The sequence below is a fragment of the Carassius auratus genome, chromosome 50 (assembly GCF_003368295.1).
Source record: "Carassius auratus strain Wakin chromosome 50, ASM336829v1, whole genome shotgun sequence".
NCBI classification, from domain to species: Eukaryota; Metazoa; Chordata; class Actinopteri; order Cypriniformes; family Cyprinidae; genus Carassius; species Carassius auratus.
Genome location: NC_039292.1, coordinates 16,564,176 through 16,581,040, shown reverse-complemented (window position 1 = coordinate 16,581,040; position 16,865 = coordinate 16,564,176). Strand labels below are relative to the sequence as shown.

The 16,865-nt window shown below is 39.8% G+C and overlaps 1 protein-coding gene across 7 annotated transcripts in view; it reads right to left on the bottom strand.

Moving 5' to 3' along the window:
- The window catches only part of cd44b (CD44 molecule (IN blood group) b), a 28,444-nt gene extending 12,174 nt beyond the window's left edge, over positions 1-16,270 (bottom strand). For all 7 annotated transcript variants that reach the window (XR_003279285.1, XR_003279284.1, XM_026239449.1 and 4 more), the window contains exons 1-4: positions 16,071-16,270; positions 8,866-9,031; positions 8,643-8,782; positions 8,479-8,556 (exon numbers count right to left, since the gene is read on the bottom strand). Coding sequence is in view for 5 of the 7 variants with exons in the window: in XM_026239449.1 (XP_026095234.1) it covers positions 8,479-8,556; positions 8,643-8,782; positions 8,866-9,031; positions 16,071-16,137 (451 nt within the window). In the remaining 2 variants the exon portion in view is untranslated. The remainder of the gene's footprint in view (positions 1-8,478; positions 8,557-8,642; positions 8,783-8,865; positions 9,032-16,070) is intronic.
- Between the last annotated feature and the right edge of the window lie 595 nt (positions 16,271-16,865).

Here is a 16,865-nt window from a genome sequence, read left to right as displayed (position 1 = left end):
GACATTAAACAACGTTCTCACAAACACAAGACGTGAGACAAGCCACTATATAGGGAGTGAGTAATGAGACAGCTGCTGCTGATGCCAATTAACGGAGACGCCCACAAACTAATCAGTGCAGACGTGAAACACACAGACTTCACCACAAAGTGGTCATGAGATCATGGTTTACCAACCGTGACATAGGCCCAATCCCAATTCTATTTTATACCCCTTCCCCTCCACCTACCCCTTCCCCTTGTCCCTTAAAACAGATTGTCAAGGGGTAGGGGAGAAAATATTCCCCTAAGTATTGAGACACCACTACCATGACGTCACACGTCATCATTTGTCGTCTAGCTCTTACAATACACACACATATACTGGTGTGCAGTATAGCCTTTAATTATCATTCTGTATTAATGAGCTGCTTACTGACACACACACATATCAGAAATCGTGCAGCTCACACATCCAGGAGAAAATAAACTTGTCAACGCTGCCCCACGACTTTTATTAAATACAGTTTAAATACTGAATCGCTACATTATATTTTCCAGCATCGCTCTTTTTAGCACTCTAAAAAGATAAATGCACAGACCCGAATACACGCATCCTCCATTTCTCTCTCTCTCTCTCTCTCTCTCTCTCCCTCTCTCTCTCTCTCGAATAGACAATATTTAAGAGATTGGTTTAGCAATTTCAAATTATTTCGGGGATTAGCCCCCTTCAATGTCTACGGCAGTTATTGCCCGACATATGCTGTGGCACTATCATGCACTCTATAATGATATGATAGTTATATAGTACGTTAGCAAATATTAGTGATTTTTTGCAAACATTTCTTTGAGTAACATGACCGTTAATATGAACTCACAATTGAATGTAACATAAAACAAATTATTACTTTTCATAAATGCCAAAAATGTCAGAGCCGGGACTAGAACTCAGGTCTCCGGCGTGAGAGTCAGACTCACAGTCCTTGAGCCACTTGAGAATGGTGAACCCAACAGTAAGACGCACTTTGGAGAAGTTGAGATGCAGAGAAAAATCTTTAATAAAAGTTCAAGCAACAAAAAATCCACAGTTGGAGCAAAAAAACCAGCAAAAGAATTTCTCAAAAACAAAAACTGTCCAAAAGGGAATTCCACAAGAAATAATTCAAAAATTCAAAAAGATCTTGAAGCAAATACTCCACAAGAGAAGGTCCACAAAAATACTAGAGAAGGAATAATCCACAGGCAAGAGAAAAACTAAAAAACAACCCAGATACAGAAAACACTTACTCAGGCAACTGGCTTCAGAACAACTAAACACCAAGCAAAGAAGCTATGAGACAAAGTTACTTAAATACACACAGCTGAACAAGACACAGGTGACTCTAATAACACTTATTTACAAGCAGAGTAAGCTGGTCATGAGAGCATCATGAGGACCCCTAGAGGTCAAAACAGAACATAACAAGCAAAACACTGACAGGACACCCCCCCCCCTCTAGGAAAGGCTCCTGACGTTCCTCCCAGGACGATCAGGTTTATGAGCATGAAAGTCCCGAATCAACTTGGGGTCCAAGATGTCTCTGGCAGGAACCCATGAGCGCTCCTCCGACCATAGCCTTCCCAGTCCACAAGATACTGAAGTGATCTTCGCACCCAACGGGGATCCAGTATACGGTGGACTGTGTAAGCTGGTTGGCCTCCAATGATACGGGGAGGAGGGGGAGGTTTACCTGCCGGAGCAAAAGGTGAAGACAAAACCGGTTTTAGAAGGGAAACATGAAATGTGGGATTAATCTTTAAGGATTTAGGTAAGTATAATCGGTAGGTAACAGGGTTAACTTTCCTTGCAATCTTGAAAGCTCCAATGAATCGCTGCGAGAGTTTGCGGGACTCTACTCGTAAGGGAAGGTTCTATGTGGAGAGCCACACTCTTTGTCCAGGACGCAGAGTGGGGGCAGGTCTGCGCCTACGGTTAGCCTGTCGCTGGTACTGCTGAGAGACTCTAAGAAGCTTGTGCCGAGCCTTCTTCCAGGTCAAATGACAACGTCGGATGAACTGTTGAGCGGAGGGAACTCCAACTTCAACTTCTTGGTCCGGGAACAGTGGAGGGGCATAACCAAACTGACATTCAAAGGGAGACATACCTGTGGCCGAGGAGCGTAGAGTGTTGTGGGCGTACTATGCCCACATAATGAAGGATGACCAAGAAGATGGGTTGTTGGTAGCCATGCACCTCAGAGTAGTTTCCAGATCCTGGTTCAACCTCTCAGTTTGGCCATTGGACTCAGGATGGAATCCAGAAGGTAAGCTCACACTTGCCCCCAAAAGTTGACAGAATGCCCGCCAGAACCGAGAGCAGAACTGAGGGCCTCGATCAGAAACAATGTCCTGTGGGATGCCAAAAACTCGGAAAACATGGTTAATGATCAACTCTGCAGTCTCTTTAGCAGTGGGCAATTTGGGCAAAGGAATGAATCTGCCAGCCTTAGAAAATCTGTCAACAACAACCATAATGACGGCGTTACCTTGGGACGGCGGGAGTCCAGTAATGAAATCCATGAAGAGGTGAGACCAAGGTCTTTGAGGTATAGGGTCTGGTTCCCGGGCCTGGGCTTGTCTTAATGTATTTTCAAGTTCCCATCTTACAGGGGCCACTATCTTGGAGCTTAGGATAATGGGTGTGATAGGATCTTCTTGGTTACTGCTTGCGTATACTCGAGACAGGGCATCAGGTTTAAGATTTTTCGAACCGGGGCGGTAGGACAGGATGAACTGAAAACGGTTGAAAAATAGACCAGCGTGCCTGACGAGGGTTGAGTCGCTTGGCCTGCTGAATGTACTCTAGATTTTTGTGGTCGGTGAGTACTTGAAATGGGTGTTTGGCCCCCTCAAGCCAATGTCGCCACTCTTCAAGTGCCAGTTTAACAGCCAGTAACTCACGGTCTCCCACATGGTAATTCCTTTCTGTAGGTGTAAGACGGTGTGAAAGGAATGCACAGGGATGAAGTCGGTTATCCTCCCCCCTCTGGGAAAGCACTGCTCCAACACCCACATCCGAAGCATCCACCTCTACCACAAAGTGTTTGTCTGGGCCCGGGAGATTAAGAATGGGTGCTGACGTAAAGCGGAGTTTGAGTTCATTGAAGGCGGACTCTGCTTCAGGGCTCCAACATAACCCGGCATTATTCTGTTTAGTGAGAGCTGATAGGGGAGCCACCACAGAGCTGAAGTTCAAAATGAATTTGCGGTAAAAGTTGTCGAAGCCAAGGAATCGTTGCACCTCTTTCACTGACACAGGAGTGGGCCAATCCGTGACTGCTTGAACTTTCTGGGTATCCATTTGAATATGGCCAGGCTTAATGATGAATCCCAGGAACTGTACTCGGGTCACATGGAATTCACACTTTTCAGGTTTCACAAAAAGGTGATTATTAAGGAGGCATTGGAGAACTTTCCTGACATGTCCCATGTGTTCATTGAGGGAACTTGAAAAAATTAGAATATCGTCCAAGTAGACGAATACAAACTGATTGAGCATGTCTCGAAGGACATCATTAATCAGAGCCTGGAAAACTGCAGGAGCATTGGTGAGGCCAAAGGGCATAACTAGGTACTCATAGAGCCCAGTGGGCATGTTAAATGCGGTCTTTCACTCATCCCCTTGTCTAATGCGTACAAGATGGTAAGCGTTGCGCAAGTCAAGTTTGGTAAATATGGAAGCTCCCTGCAGTAACTCAAAGGCTGTAGCCATAAGAGGCAATGGATAATGATTACGGATGGTGATTTTGTTGAGGCCTCTGTAATCTATGCAGGGCCGAAGACCCCCATCCTTTTTTCCCACAAAGAAAAAACCAGCTCCAGCCGGAGATGTGGATCGACGAATAATCCCTGCTGTGAGGGCCTCCTCAATGTAGTTGTCCATGGCAGCACACTCGGGAGAAGACAAGGAAAAGATGCGGCCTCTGGGGGGACAGGTACCTGGAAGCAGGTCAATGGCGCAGTCATAGGGACGGTGTGGTGGTAAAGAGGTGGCTTTCTTTTTATTGAAGACTGCCTTGAGGTCATGGTACTGGGAGGGTACTTGAGAAAGGTCTAGGGGATCTTGAGACTCGAGAATAGGGTCAGGGGAACTCTGGACAAAACAGGTAACATGACAAGTGGGACCCCAACTGAGGACAGTGCCAGTGGACCAGTCAAGATGAGGGTTATGGTGAAGAAGCCAGGGGTGACCAAGGATAACCGGGAATTCTGGAGACTGTATCAGATGAAAACACAACTCCTCCTGGTGTTGGCGAACAGAGAGGCGAAGGAGAGAGGTAAGAAGTGTTACTTTGCCTGGACCCAGAGGCCTTCCATCCAGAGCAGTAACTGTCAGAGGGGTAGCGAGTGATTCAGAGGGGATCTGGAGACTCCTAGCAAGAGAGAGGTCCATAAAGTTCCCGGCTGCACCTGAGTCCACCAAGGCTTTGAGTTGATGCTTATGATCTCCCCAAGTGAGTGTGATGGGGAGATGTGAGTAATTCCCGTTACAGTCCTTCCTTGCCTGTACGGGACCGAGCGTTTCCCGAGAGCTCTGGGCAGGCAGAACGGAAATGTCCAGGCATTCCACAGTATAGGCAACACCGCTCCCTTATGCGGCGATCACGTTCTGATGGGGAGATCCGAGTACCCCCCAACTGCATAGGTTCGGGAAATCCTTGGAATGGAGGTAACTTCTCTGTGGGAAGGGAAGTGACAGGGGGTGTAAGAACAGACCGTCAACTCAAATTCCTCTCCCTCAGACGATTATCCAGTCGCACTGCCAGGTCAATGAGGCTCTCAAGATTGTGGGTAGGCTCTCGTGTAGCAAGTTCATCTTGAAGGGTCTCAGAAAGACCGTTCTGGAAGCATACCATGAGGGATTCATTGTTCCAGCCACTCCCTGCTGCAATGGTACGAAAGTGGATGGCATATTCTGCAGCACTGCGGGTACCTTGTTGGAGAGACAACAAACGTTTAGATGCTTCTCGGCCACTGATGGGATGATCAAAAACTGGTTTGAATTCCTCTTCAAATTCAGAATAACTTGAACAGAAAGGTCTCTGGGCAATCCAAACAGCTGTTGCCCAGGAGAGGGCCTTGCCAGAAAGGAGTGTGATGACATATGCAATCTTGGCCCTATCTGAAGGGAAGGATGAGGGCTCTAGCTCAAATGTGAGGGAACACTGAGTGAGGAATCCACAGCAGGTACTGGGATCTCCAGAGAACCGTTGTGGTGGAGGTAGGTGGGGTTCTACAAGGGGAGCTGAGGTTTGAGGACCCGGAAGTGGAACAGAATCTGCAGTTGAGGCCATGACTCGAGTAGGGGCAGACGATCGAAGATCTGACGGACAGAGGTCATGACATCAGACAATAATTGTGAATGCTTACATCAAGGCCTCCTGCTGGACTAGCACTGCTTCATGACGTTGGACTGAGGGCTCATGCTGAGCCACAGTAGTGAGTAGCTCTTGTGTGCTGGGCATCGCTGGGTTCATGTTGGCTTGGTGTTTCTGTCAGAGCCGGGGCTAGAACTCAGGTCTCCGGCGTGAGAGTCAGACTCACAGTCCTTGAGCCACTTGAGAACGGTGAACCCAATAGTAAGACGCACTTTGGAGAAGTTGAGATGCAGAGAAAAATATTTAATAAAAGTTCAAGCAACAAAAAATCCACAGTTGGAGCAAAAAAACCAGCAAAAGAATTTCTCAAAAACAAAAACTGTCCAAAAGGGAATTCCACAAGAAATAATTCAAAAATTCAAAAAGATCTTGAAGCAAATACTCCACAAGAGAAGGTCCACAAAAATACTAGAAAAGGAATAATCCACAGGCAAGAGAAAAACTAAAAAAAACAACCCAGATACAGAGAACACTTACTCAGGCAACTGGCTTCAGAACAACTAAACACCAAGCAAAGAAGCTATGAGACAAGGTTACTTAAATACACACAGCTGAACGAGACACAGGTGACTCTAATAACACTTATTACAAGCAGAGTAAGCTGGTCATGAGAGCATCATGAGGACCCCTAGAGGTCAAAACAGAACATAACAAGCAACACACTGACAAAAAAAGCTTTTGTTCGCTGTAGCAGCCATGTTGCCAAGACAATTCATGCCCCTTCGTTTGAAGTGTGGTCCCGAAAAATCTTTGTTTGAAGGGCTATCTGGCTCTTCCCCTACCCCTCCAACCAAAAAAGAATTGAGCCACCCCTACCCCTTCACGTGAACGGGCAAAACGGAGGGGTAGGGGAAAGGGGAAGGGCTAAGTGGTAGAATTGGGATTAGGCCATAGAAGCCTTAATCAGATCACTTAACACATCAAAAGCTAAACATCTGTTTGTAATGGATACCACAATGCTGAAAGATCTAGGTTCATCATTAGTTATCCCCATCACAAAAATTATAAATCAGTCTATCTCCGAGGGGGAATTTACTAATGCATGGAAGTCAGCCATTGTTTCCACAATATTTAAATCTGGAGACAGACAAATCATTTAAAATTACAGACCCATTAGTATTTTGCCAGTAATGTCAAAGGTTTTACAAAAGTGGGTATCTCAACAGATTCGAGATCACCTGAACAACACTGTATTTTCCCTCCATCCTTTAAAATTTGGATTTAGGCAAAACCATTCTACCGACACAGCGAATTGCTTTTTCATTGAAAACATTAAATCATTATTTGATAAGAACAGCGTTGTTGGAGCCATCTTTTTAGATCTCAGGAAAGCTTTTGACACTGTTAATCATAAAATTTTACTCTCCAAACTTTCTCATTTCAACTTCTCAGATATGCTCTTAAGTGGGTTACATCTTATCTTTACCACCTATCACAAACCGTAGGTATTGGCAGCTGTCAGTCTGAACCCATTAATTTGTCCTCAGGTGTGCCCCAAGGGTCAATCCTGGGCCCTCTTCTGTTCTGCATGTTTATTATTGTCACGCTGTCAGTCTCTGTTTTCCTGAGTGTTCCCTAGTGAGCTCACTTCTCCTTAGGCACTTCATCATAGGCACTTTAATTCCTCTAGTCTGGTCATGTCTTCACAGTAATTGCACTCCAATTAAATCGCACAGGTGCTGACAATCCTTTGTCATTAGTCTCCCTATATAGAGCTGTCCTTCTCTGTTGTCTGTATGGAGTCCTTACCCTATGTGTTGATATGTTCTCGTCTTCCGAGACTTCCCCTTACCTTCTCGTTCCTCCGAGTTTCCCGTTATATCCGGTTCCCTCTTTTGGTTTGTTTGTCTCTCAAGACTGTTTATTTTGTATTTCCCTTTGTTTAATAAATCATACTTTGCAATTGGATCCTACCCTTTCCTTGTGTTTTCCCTAAACCCAACCGTCACAATTATGATGTACCACGTGTGTGCCCAGAAGTAAATATTCAAATGTATGCAGACAACACAGTTCTATACATACATGGGCCATCAAAAACAACAGTGGCAACTAAACTTACAAACGCTATGGTAAAGATCAGTGAATGGCTAAACCAGTGTAGCCTTCAGTTAAATGTTTCCAAGACAGTCGATATGTTTTTTATTAAAACTACCAACTCTACAGCAAATCCAGACATTGTAATATCTGGAGAAAAACTTCAAATAGTCACAGAATTTAAATATCTCTGTATTCTCATAGACTCCAAACTCAACTTTAATTCTCACATCACCAAAACTGTTAAGAAAGTAAAATTGAATCTATCCAATTTTCGAGTCATTTTTGCATATGACTTACTGCCTCACCAGCTGGTCTCAGGCCAACCACACAACTTTGAAACCTATACAGTCCTTATACAAGCAAACGCTTAAAGTTCTGGACAAGAAACCACCTCATTTTCATCCCTGCAATATTCTGTCAAAACATAATTTATTAAATTGGGAAAATCTTATTAAGTTCACAAATATCAAATGTGCAGCAAATGTGATGTTTATTTTATTTTGCCATGTGATAATCAATTTTGTTTTACTTATTACCTATTTCCAGGGTGCCTGCTGTACATCTGGCCTAGGACTACAGATGAATACTAGCCTTCTAAATAATTCTGGCATGTTGTACAATTGAGCTGTTATGTTAATATATACTGTCCTTGTAAATAAATAAATAAACAAAAAAATATATATGTTTCTTTTTTTCTATATTATGTTTATGTCATTTGCCATTCCCAAGTCAGGGTATATATATATATATATATATATATATATATATATATATATATATATATATATATATATATATATATATATATATATATATATATATATATATATATACTGACCCAATAGTATATCTTACAAAAAATAGAGCCAATCAAAAAAAAAAAAAAAAAATCCCATTTTAATTCCCAGTGACTCAAAATTAGTAAAGTTTAACTACATTTATTTCAGAAGCGTACTGGCTGTAGACCCATGTTAAAACTTTTTCTTTCATACAAAAGTGCCTTCCAAATGCATGCATTTAAAATGTTATTAATTGCTAAATCATACCTGTAGATGCTGAGCCACCATCTGTTTTGTTTGAACTCTCAGGGTCGAGCAGAGCTATGCAGTTCTTCTCTGACGTATCTGATAAAAATGCAATTTTGTTAACCAAAAAAAAAAAGATAAATCATTTGTTGACTAAAACTTACAGCATGTTGCACAAATCAAACCTTTAGCATCAAAACAGTAAGCATCAAATTTTTTTCTATCTGGAGTTTTCTTGATGATGCCAGTTTGGTTGCCAGCACAGAGTTTATTTGGCTTCTGACGGACTATCACCACCTCATCAGTGCCGTTTATCCATCCATACCTGCAGACAAAACATATATTTTTTTTAATAATGAGCCTGTATGTTTAATTGTCATTTGGTTATGTTCAGCTGAATGTGAGAACCTGCATGTCTGTAGTCCTTTACTGTAGGCTTTTTCCACCTGCTCCAGATTGGCTAATGAAGATGATAAATGCTCACACAATCTCCCAGCCTTCTCAAATGTCAGACTATAGCGATCTCTCCCCTCCACGAGAAACACTCCAACAAAGCTGCAGGTCCGTGAGCGCACTACAACAGGTCAAACAGGACATTAATGATAGTAATTAATGGATTTTATTCATATAGTGCCACTCTAGATGCAAGATTGTTTGTAATACATAGCAGAAGGATGGAGACAAAGGAAAAAGTTATAGAAACTATAGGTTTATATGAAGATTTTCGCTTAAATCTCGAAGAGGGAAAGAAGCTAACATCACATAAAGATCATAAGCTTTGGGACAATTAAAAACTTCATGTTTAACTGGCAAACTTAATTTTAATGAAAGTATTAAAATAAACAAATAACCAGGAACACATGGTGCTTGAGAACAGAAACATGAGCAAACAGAAAGACTACAAACTGAAATAGCACATGGGACAAGAAGTAATACAAAAGTCCTAAGAAAACAAAAGGAATATGTGACATTACATAAATATTTTTTTTTCTAGACCTGATTGTGTTTATAGGATGCAGTCTAACATGCTTCTTTAATAAAAAAAAAATAAAAAAATAAAAAAATAAATATTTTTTTCAGCATAATTTATGTTTATTCCACAGGCTCACTGATCATGTCCTGCTTTTGTAAAGCCCTGCCCTCAGAAATAAGTGATGGGCTCTGATTGGCTAGTTAGCCCTATGTGTTGTGATTGGCTAAACCACCTCTAGTGTTTCTAAACGTCCCGCCCCCTCTCCTCAGCAGCATGTGCTCCAGTTGTGTTGTAAACAGTATCGTTAATATCTCTTATCAGTTTGAGCCTGCTTGAGAGGCAGAGAATATTACTGAAGAGGACCCTCCAGAACCTGTGCAAGCAAGGCTTTAATGGTATTGGTAGGCCTATGTTTTTAGTTTGTTGTTGTCTCAGACTTTTAGATACAATGTTATTTGTAAATGCTACTGTTTATTTCAGCTTTTAATATACAGTCATCCTTATTAAAGCTTCAGTACAGTATGGCAGCTGCACACACATTAATTCTTCTCATAGCTATGTGAAAATAAGTGTATAATTGTAACAGGTGATCACTGGATCTGAGCTGATAGAGAGAGAGAGAGAGAGAGAGAGAGAGAGAGAGAGAGAGAGAGAGAGAGAGATGCAGAACAAGGCGATGTGAGGAACAGGATTGAGAACTGCTGCTTTAGAACACTGGTTTCGAAACTTGTGAAACCATTAGAATCGTTAGAAGACAGAATCGCGATTCATATCTGAACAGATTTTTACGTGCACCTCTAGTTTTCTCTTCCTCTTCTCTAAAGCAGTGCAGCATGGTCTCGCCTCCTTTTGCTGCCTTTTCCAGAGGGCGGGGTTTATCTGGGTTTGTGATGTCACGAATCAGGGAAGTAACTCATTGTAGTCCCTACCTGTCATTTGTGTAGGCATTAAACTACCATAGGATATCTCAGTTTGCATTAAACTTAGTCTCATAACTTTGCAGATATTGTTTATGCTCAAACAGCAACATTACACACTAACTAATGTTAAAAAAAGTGAAATCGCAATCAACCACCCCTTTAACACAAAAATCACAAACAAATAAGGTGATGATCAACATTTTTTTTTTTTTTTTTTCAAAATACAATGCATGCTTTGTTATTTGTGAAATTGTTTGTTCAGGCGACTTAGGATTTATAACTCATTAATATAATTTAGTTGTTGTTGTTGTTCAAATGTGTAGAGTATTCTTTTTTAGATTACACAAAATAATAAAATGACTTCAAGCTACTTTTTACTTTTGTTAGTAGAACACTTTGTCCTTCCTTGCAACACTTTTGGTGGGTCCTAACCACGGCATACCCGGTCATCTAGCCATCACTATTTGGCCCTTGTCAGACATTTGTTTTCCTTCTTCCAAGGGCTGTACGTTGAATTGCTGCCTATATCCCACCGCTTGACAGATTCTATTCTAGTGATATGATCAATGCTATTCACTTTACCTGTCAGAGGAATTTAAAACCATTTAACTTTCCAAGAGTTGGAAATCTGAGACTGGAAATGTAACAACTCTCTTATTCACCAATCTACTTCTTTTCACTTTTTATAGTTTTATTTATTTATTTTTTTTAATCACTCTTCGTGCTTTACCTGACATGTGCTCAGGAGACTTGGGCAGACCCAATGCATGGCAATGGCAATGCATGGCAATGAGATGTCAATTCTCGTTCTCTTTTTTTAGTGATCTTTGTTTGCAGTCATAACCTAGAGGTTCCCATTCATAGCGGAACTGTGTTGACACTATGGGGAACCAACGCCCACTCACCACACTAAGGGAGTGCCTTCCTCTCTAGACTCTAGATATATAGATCATAGTGGGCATAGAATATCCTGACTCCACAGTTCAACCAGCTAGAGTCAAAATGCATCAACCTCTTGGGAGCAATATCCTCCAGTTCAGAATAAACAGTCCCTAAGACAGTATCATTCCAGTAGTAAAGGGAAAATACCCAAAATTCTACACGCTATAGCCAGGGAAGTCTTTTTTATTTATTTTTTATTTTACTGACTCAAGAGATAGTAACAGAAGTCCACCCTTACAAAAATCAACCATGGTTTTATTGTAGTATAAGTGTAGTAACCATGGTTGATTTGCATATTGATTATTGGTTTGCATATTGATTAATCATAGTAACCATGGTATTTGTAGTAAAACTGTGGTTATACAAATGGTAGTGTAGCAAAACCATTTGTGGTTACCATATTGTGTTTATGTTTTTTTTTTTTGGAAAATCATGGTTAATTTTAATTTAAAAATATTTACTTATTCAGAAGGTAACTTTTTGGTTTATATATATATATATATATATATATATATATATATATATATATATATATATATATATATATATATATAATGTGTCATTCATTTTCCATTAATAATTCAATTTGACGAGAATGAACTTCAACCACTGTCTACCTCTCTCTCTGCCAGGATTGATGACTCACTGAGAGACTGTCTGCAGATTCATCAGTCAATATAGTTTGGTCATAATTCCCTATGTTTCACAATTCTACTATGTTTGATCATAGTGTATGGTTTTTCTGTTTTCCATGCATTTTGTTGTATTAATAATTAAAAATAAAGTATGTTTATATGAGAAATAATAAACCAGTGTAGTTAAAACACCCCACATATTTGTTATTTTATTATGTACAAAATCCACAATACAACACAAAATACAAACACTCAAAGTGAGTTCTGAGCAGATATATTGTATTATTCTAAAACTGTGTGTAGTTTTCACTCTGAAATAGATGTTCTAAAAAAACTAAAGCCCTGCATGGAGTTTTACTTGGCAATGACGACAGGCAATTCCTGAGCCATTCTGAAACTGTTTAAACTTTTGACTTTCATTGGTTTTCTTTTGAAATGCTGAAATTTACAACTCCCTAGTAGCATGTCTCTCCAACCAACAGAGTTTCCTACCATTCCCTCAAAACAAACAAACACAAGTACACATTTCACTTTGACATCTTTCATGCTGAGTTTTCACACAAAACTGAATGTCTTTTTCACGCTGAGCATTGAGCACTCAGGCGTTTTTTTCTCAGCGCTGAGCGATAAAAAAAAATTCAACTTTGGGTAAAACCAAAGCCTACTTGCTGCATCTGAAAGCTCTAAAATGCTGCCCCCTAAGAATGTATTCCAAGGTAGGAAGGCATCAAGGCATGTCCTGAGTGGTAATATTATTAGAAAACACTGAATTAGCTTCCACTGTTATGCTGATGATACTCAGCAATATATTTCAATGAGACCAGATGAAACTTCTCAATTATCTAAGCTAACAGAGTGTGTTAAAAATGTAAAAGATTGGATGACCAATAATTTTCTACTTTTAAATTCAGATAAGACAGAGATATTACTTATTTGAACAAAAAACACTACACAGAATCTTGTAGATTACAATTTGCAACTAGACGGATGTACTGTTACTTCCTCTACAGTCAGAAATCTGGGTGTTATATTAGACAGCAATTTGTCTTTTGAAAATCATGTTTCCCATGTTACAAAAACTGCATTCTTCCATCTTAGAAACATTGCCAAGCTACGAAACATGTTACCTGTTTCTGATGCAGAAAAGCTAGTTCATGCATTCATGACCTCTAGACTGGACTATTGTAATGCACTTCTAGGTGGTTCTCCTGCTTCGTCAATAAACAAGCTACAGGTAGTCCAAAATGCAGCAGCTAGAGTCCTTACGAGGTCAAGAAAATATTATCATATTACCCCAATTTTACAGTCTCTGCACTGGCTACCTATTAAGTTCCGTATCAGTTACAAATTATCATTACTTACCTATAAGGCCCTAAATGGTTTAGCTCCAGCGTACCTAACTAGCCTTCTACCACGCTACAACCCATCACGCACCCTAAGGTCACAAAACGCTGGACTTTTGGTAGTTCCTAGGATAGCGAAGTCCTCTAAAGGAGGTAGAGCTTTCTCACATTTGGCTCCCAAACTCTGGAATAGCCTTCCTGATAATGTTCGGGGTTCAGACACACTCTCTCTGTTTAAATCTAGATTAAAAACACATCTCTTTCACCAAGCATTTGAATAATGTATCTCTTAATTTTGTACTGCAGTTATATCTCATCAAATGCACATTATTATTCATTAGCTTGGGTTAAACTAATTTTACTTTGTTGGATCAGCATATAATCATTTCTGTTAATAGTGTTCATCGTCTGTTTGATTACATATTAGTTATTAATTATTAGTTATATTAGTGTTCCTGTAGCTCAATTGGCCGCGCATTGCTCTGTTAAAATAAAAAAATTCCATACATTTCTGCCATATGCACATTAACTGACAGTCACTATTGATAAACTAATACCAAATATTGTAGAAACATCATTTTCTGTAAAGTTGCTTTGCAACGATTTATATTGTAAAAAGCAATATACAAATAAACTTGAATTTAATTGTATTTAATTTAATTAAATATCTGAATCGAAAGTTAGCTTTACTTCCTGTCTCATGAGATACCTTAATCTAATTGATTTTTGAAGGCAGCATAGATATACTTCACTGCCTTTGATATACCACAGTCATGTGCATTCCATTCCATGATGGTTGAACTAAAAATAAAGATGGAATCTGAAAGTTGCATTTGGTGGTCAGTTTGTGTGTAAATGTATATTTCTGACAAACTTTTTGCACTTTTGATGTAATTTCCTGAGAGAAATCAGTTTTATAGTGATTAAATAGTTATCACTGAAAATCATTCTATTTTTGTCACTTTAATTGGGTCGCTTCAATCTGTGGACATTCAAGATTTTAAAGTAAATATTGTCGGCAACTTAAAGACATGGTTTACAGATCACAATGCAAGCAGGAGAAGTCTGATATTATGGTCGTCACAGATGTGGATGAGAACATCCCACATCAACACTGTTCATGTATCGCAGAGTACGATTAAATTAATGTACACTTAACTAGTTTAATATGGAGAGGCACTGAAATGTAGACATTTGTTTATGTATTTTTGACATACACTGTAAATGATGTGAGAACAGTTCACTATTTAGGTATGTAATGGTATTGACTCACTAACTTTAACGTTAGCTACAGAAGATTTAGCCAGAGATACCTTGCTGAAATGCAAGATTACATTAACGTTCTGCTTGAGCAGATGAAATTTGTAACTTAATGAGAGTATGATAACCAGGAAAATGAATGTTTTCCTCTTCATTGGGATTAGGGTTGAATGCTTAGGGGCATCTTGCTCTTTTTTGTTTGGGTTTAGGAAATGTAATAAAATACATTCTATTGCCCATCCTCTCAGGATACCTGAAATCAGTGTAAGAAATATCCCAGGTACATTGTTTTTACATTTTTACAGCATAAACGTCATTAAACCGATGTGAGCTTCGGATCTTCCAGTGTTTCTCTATGGCGCTGAAACCGCTCCCCGTGCAGCTGATACTCGACGGCCATTGCCTCATCTGTGTTTGAGGGTAGGAGCTTAATCCCTCAATTCTGCTGGAAATCTGCAACACTTGCTTGACTTGGCAACACTGCCCTGCATGTCATGACTGAACTTTGAGTATTTATGTCTTTACCACATGGAATTGCAGGACTACCATAGCATTGTTATGAAACATAAAGCTTGGAGAAACATTTAATTCATGATGCATCTGCCATGTTACTTATGTCAAGCCGCGGTCACACTACACTTTTCATTCCATTGACTTCCATTCATACACATGAAAATGCATCAGGCTGGAAATGAAAGCCCATGGAAAAAGTTTTCGCATTTTGCTGTGTTCCAAAGTTCAAACTTGGTGAATTCTAGCCTGTGAATTAGCATTACGTGACACTGTGTGACCAACAGTAGATCGATACATAACAGCTTGACCTCCAATCTGAATTAAAATGTGAATCGGAAATCTGAATCATGTCCCGACCGCTGCAGCATCCAAATGAATTTGGCACACTCAAAGTGTAGTGTGACCACAGCTTCATTGCAACCGCATCTCTACTGAAAAGATGCTCACAGCTGGGCGTTTTCTGCAGAGCACATGGCATTTTCAGCTGGCTAAAAACACTTTGGTGGATGCGACTGAGTTTCACTTTGTTTTTCATTAAGGTATTCATTAGTATTGCTTTCAGCAGTAGTGCAATCATAGAGAACCCTTAGAAGGGATTTAAGATGTGAAGAAGAGATAATACAAATAATACACCACAGAATTTATCACACTTATCCAATCAAATGTGTCATGGCGGTCAAAGCTTTCAAGAACTACAGGTGACAAACTTCAGAACTAAATGTTACCACAGTAACTGCTTAAGGAAACAGTGAGTGCATTTTTGGAGGAGTTTTCATTTCTTGCTTGCATGACAACACATAGAGAACAATCTGATCCACCATTAGTCATTCCCCATCTTTATTTCTTTTCACACAGCTTAATCTCTTCTGGCTCTTTAGCGGCATTCAGCATATCTGTATTTCTTCAGAGCAGCTGTTGAGCAGCTGTTTATCTGTACTCAGGGCATACTGACGCTCCTCAATTCATACTCTGTGAAATTCAGTCAATATAGACAGATGTATAATGTTCCTGTGATGGCTTTTCTTACCTGTGGTATCATCTGATCCCGAGGAGACCAGTAATCCAGAGGCGAGTCCCAACAGCATAATCCACATCTCGATGGCTGGTGAGGAAACCTGTGTGAATCCAGAGGGTGTACAGTAGAGCTTAGAGTTTGCTGTCAGTTTGGAGTTTTGTAAGGTGAGATTTCAGTGTCAGAGCTAATAAAGATCAGAGGAAAGGGAGGTGCATGCTTCAACACACCCCTCTATATTTCCCCATCCACTCGCCTTCACACTCTCTCTCTCTCAGGCCTCTGTGAGCCTGACACTTTTAGTGTGTTTGTTTGGTAAGTGACCATGATTATCTGTAAATCGCTGATTGACGTAATTCTTGAATTTTCCTTCACCTCTAAATCACCCTACTACTGATTCTCGTCATGCTTTACATTTATATTGGCGGTCAAATAAAATGTAACTATGAATCAAACCAGTGCTAAAGAGATGAACAATCACTGGAATTTTTGTTTTGTTTCTTTTTTTAAACATATTTAAACATGTGTTGGTCATTTTGTGTGAGTAGAAAAGATGCAAAGATGGTAAAAATAATTTGGGGAAGGTGAAAGTTTCTGAGAACTACACGGTACAACTACTGTCACCTCACAAAGAGATCTTTACAAAGGTAAAAAAAATATTATAATGCAGTGATTTTTTTATTTCACTTCCAAATTAGAAGTAGAACACCAGCATTTATCTTCCACATCAGTGACTTATTGAAATAACCCAAATGATTTCTCAGTTTAAGATTAACAACAGGAAGTTTCTTTGTAAAGCAACAACAGCTG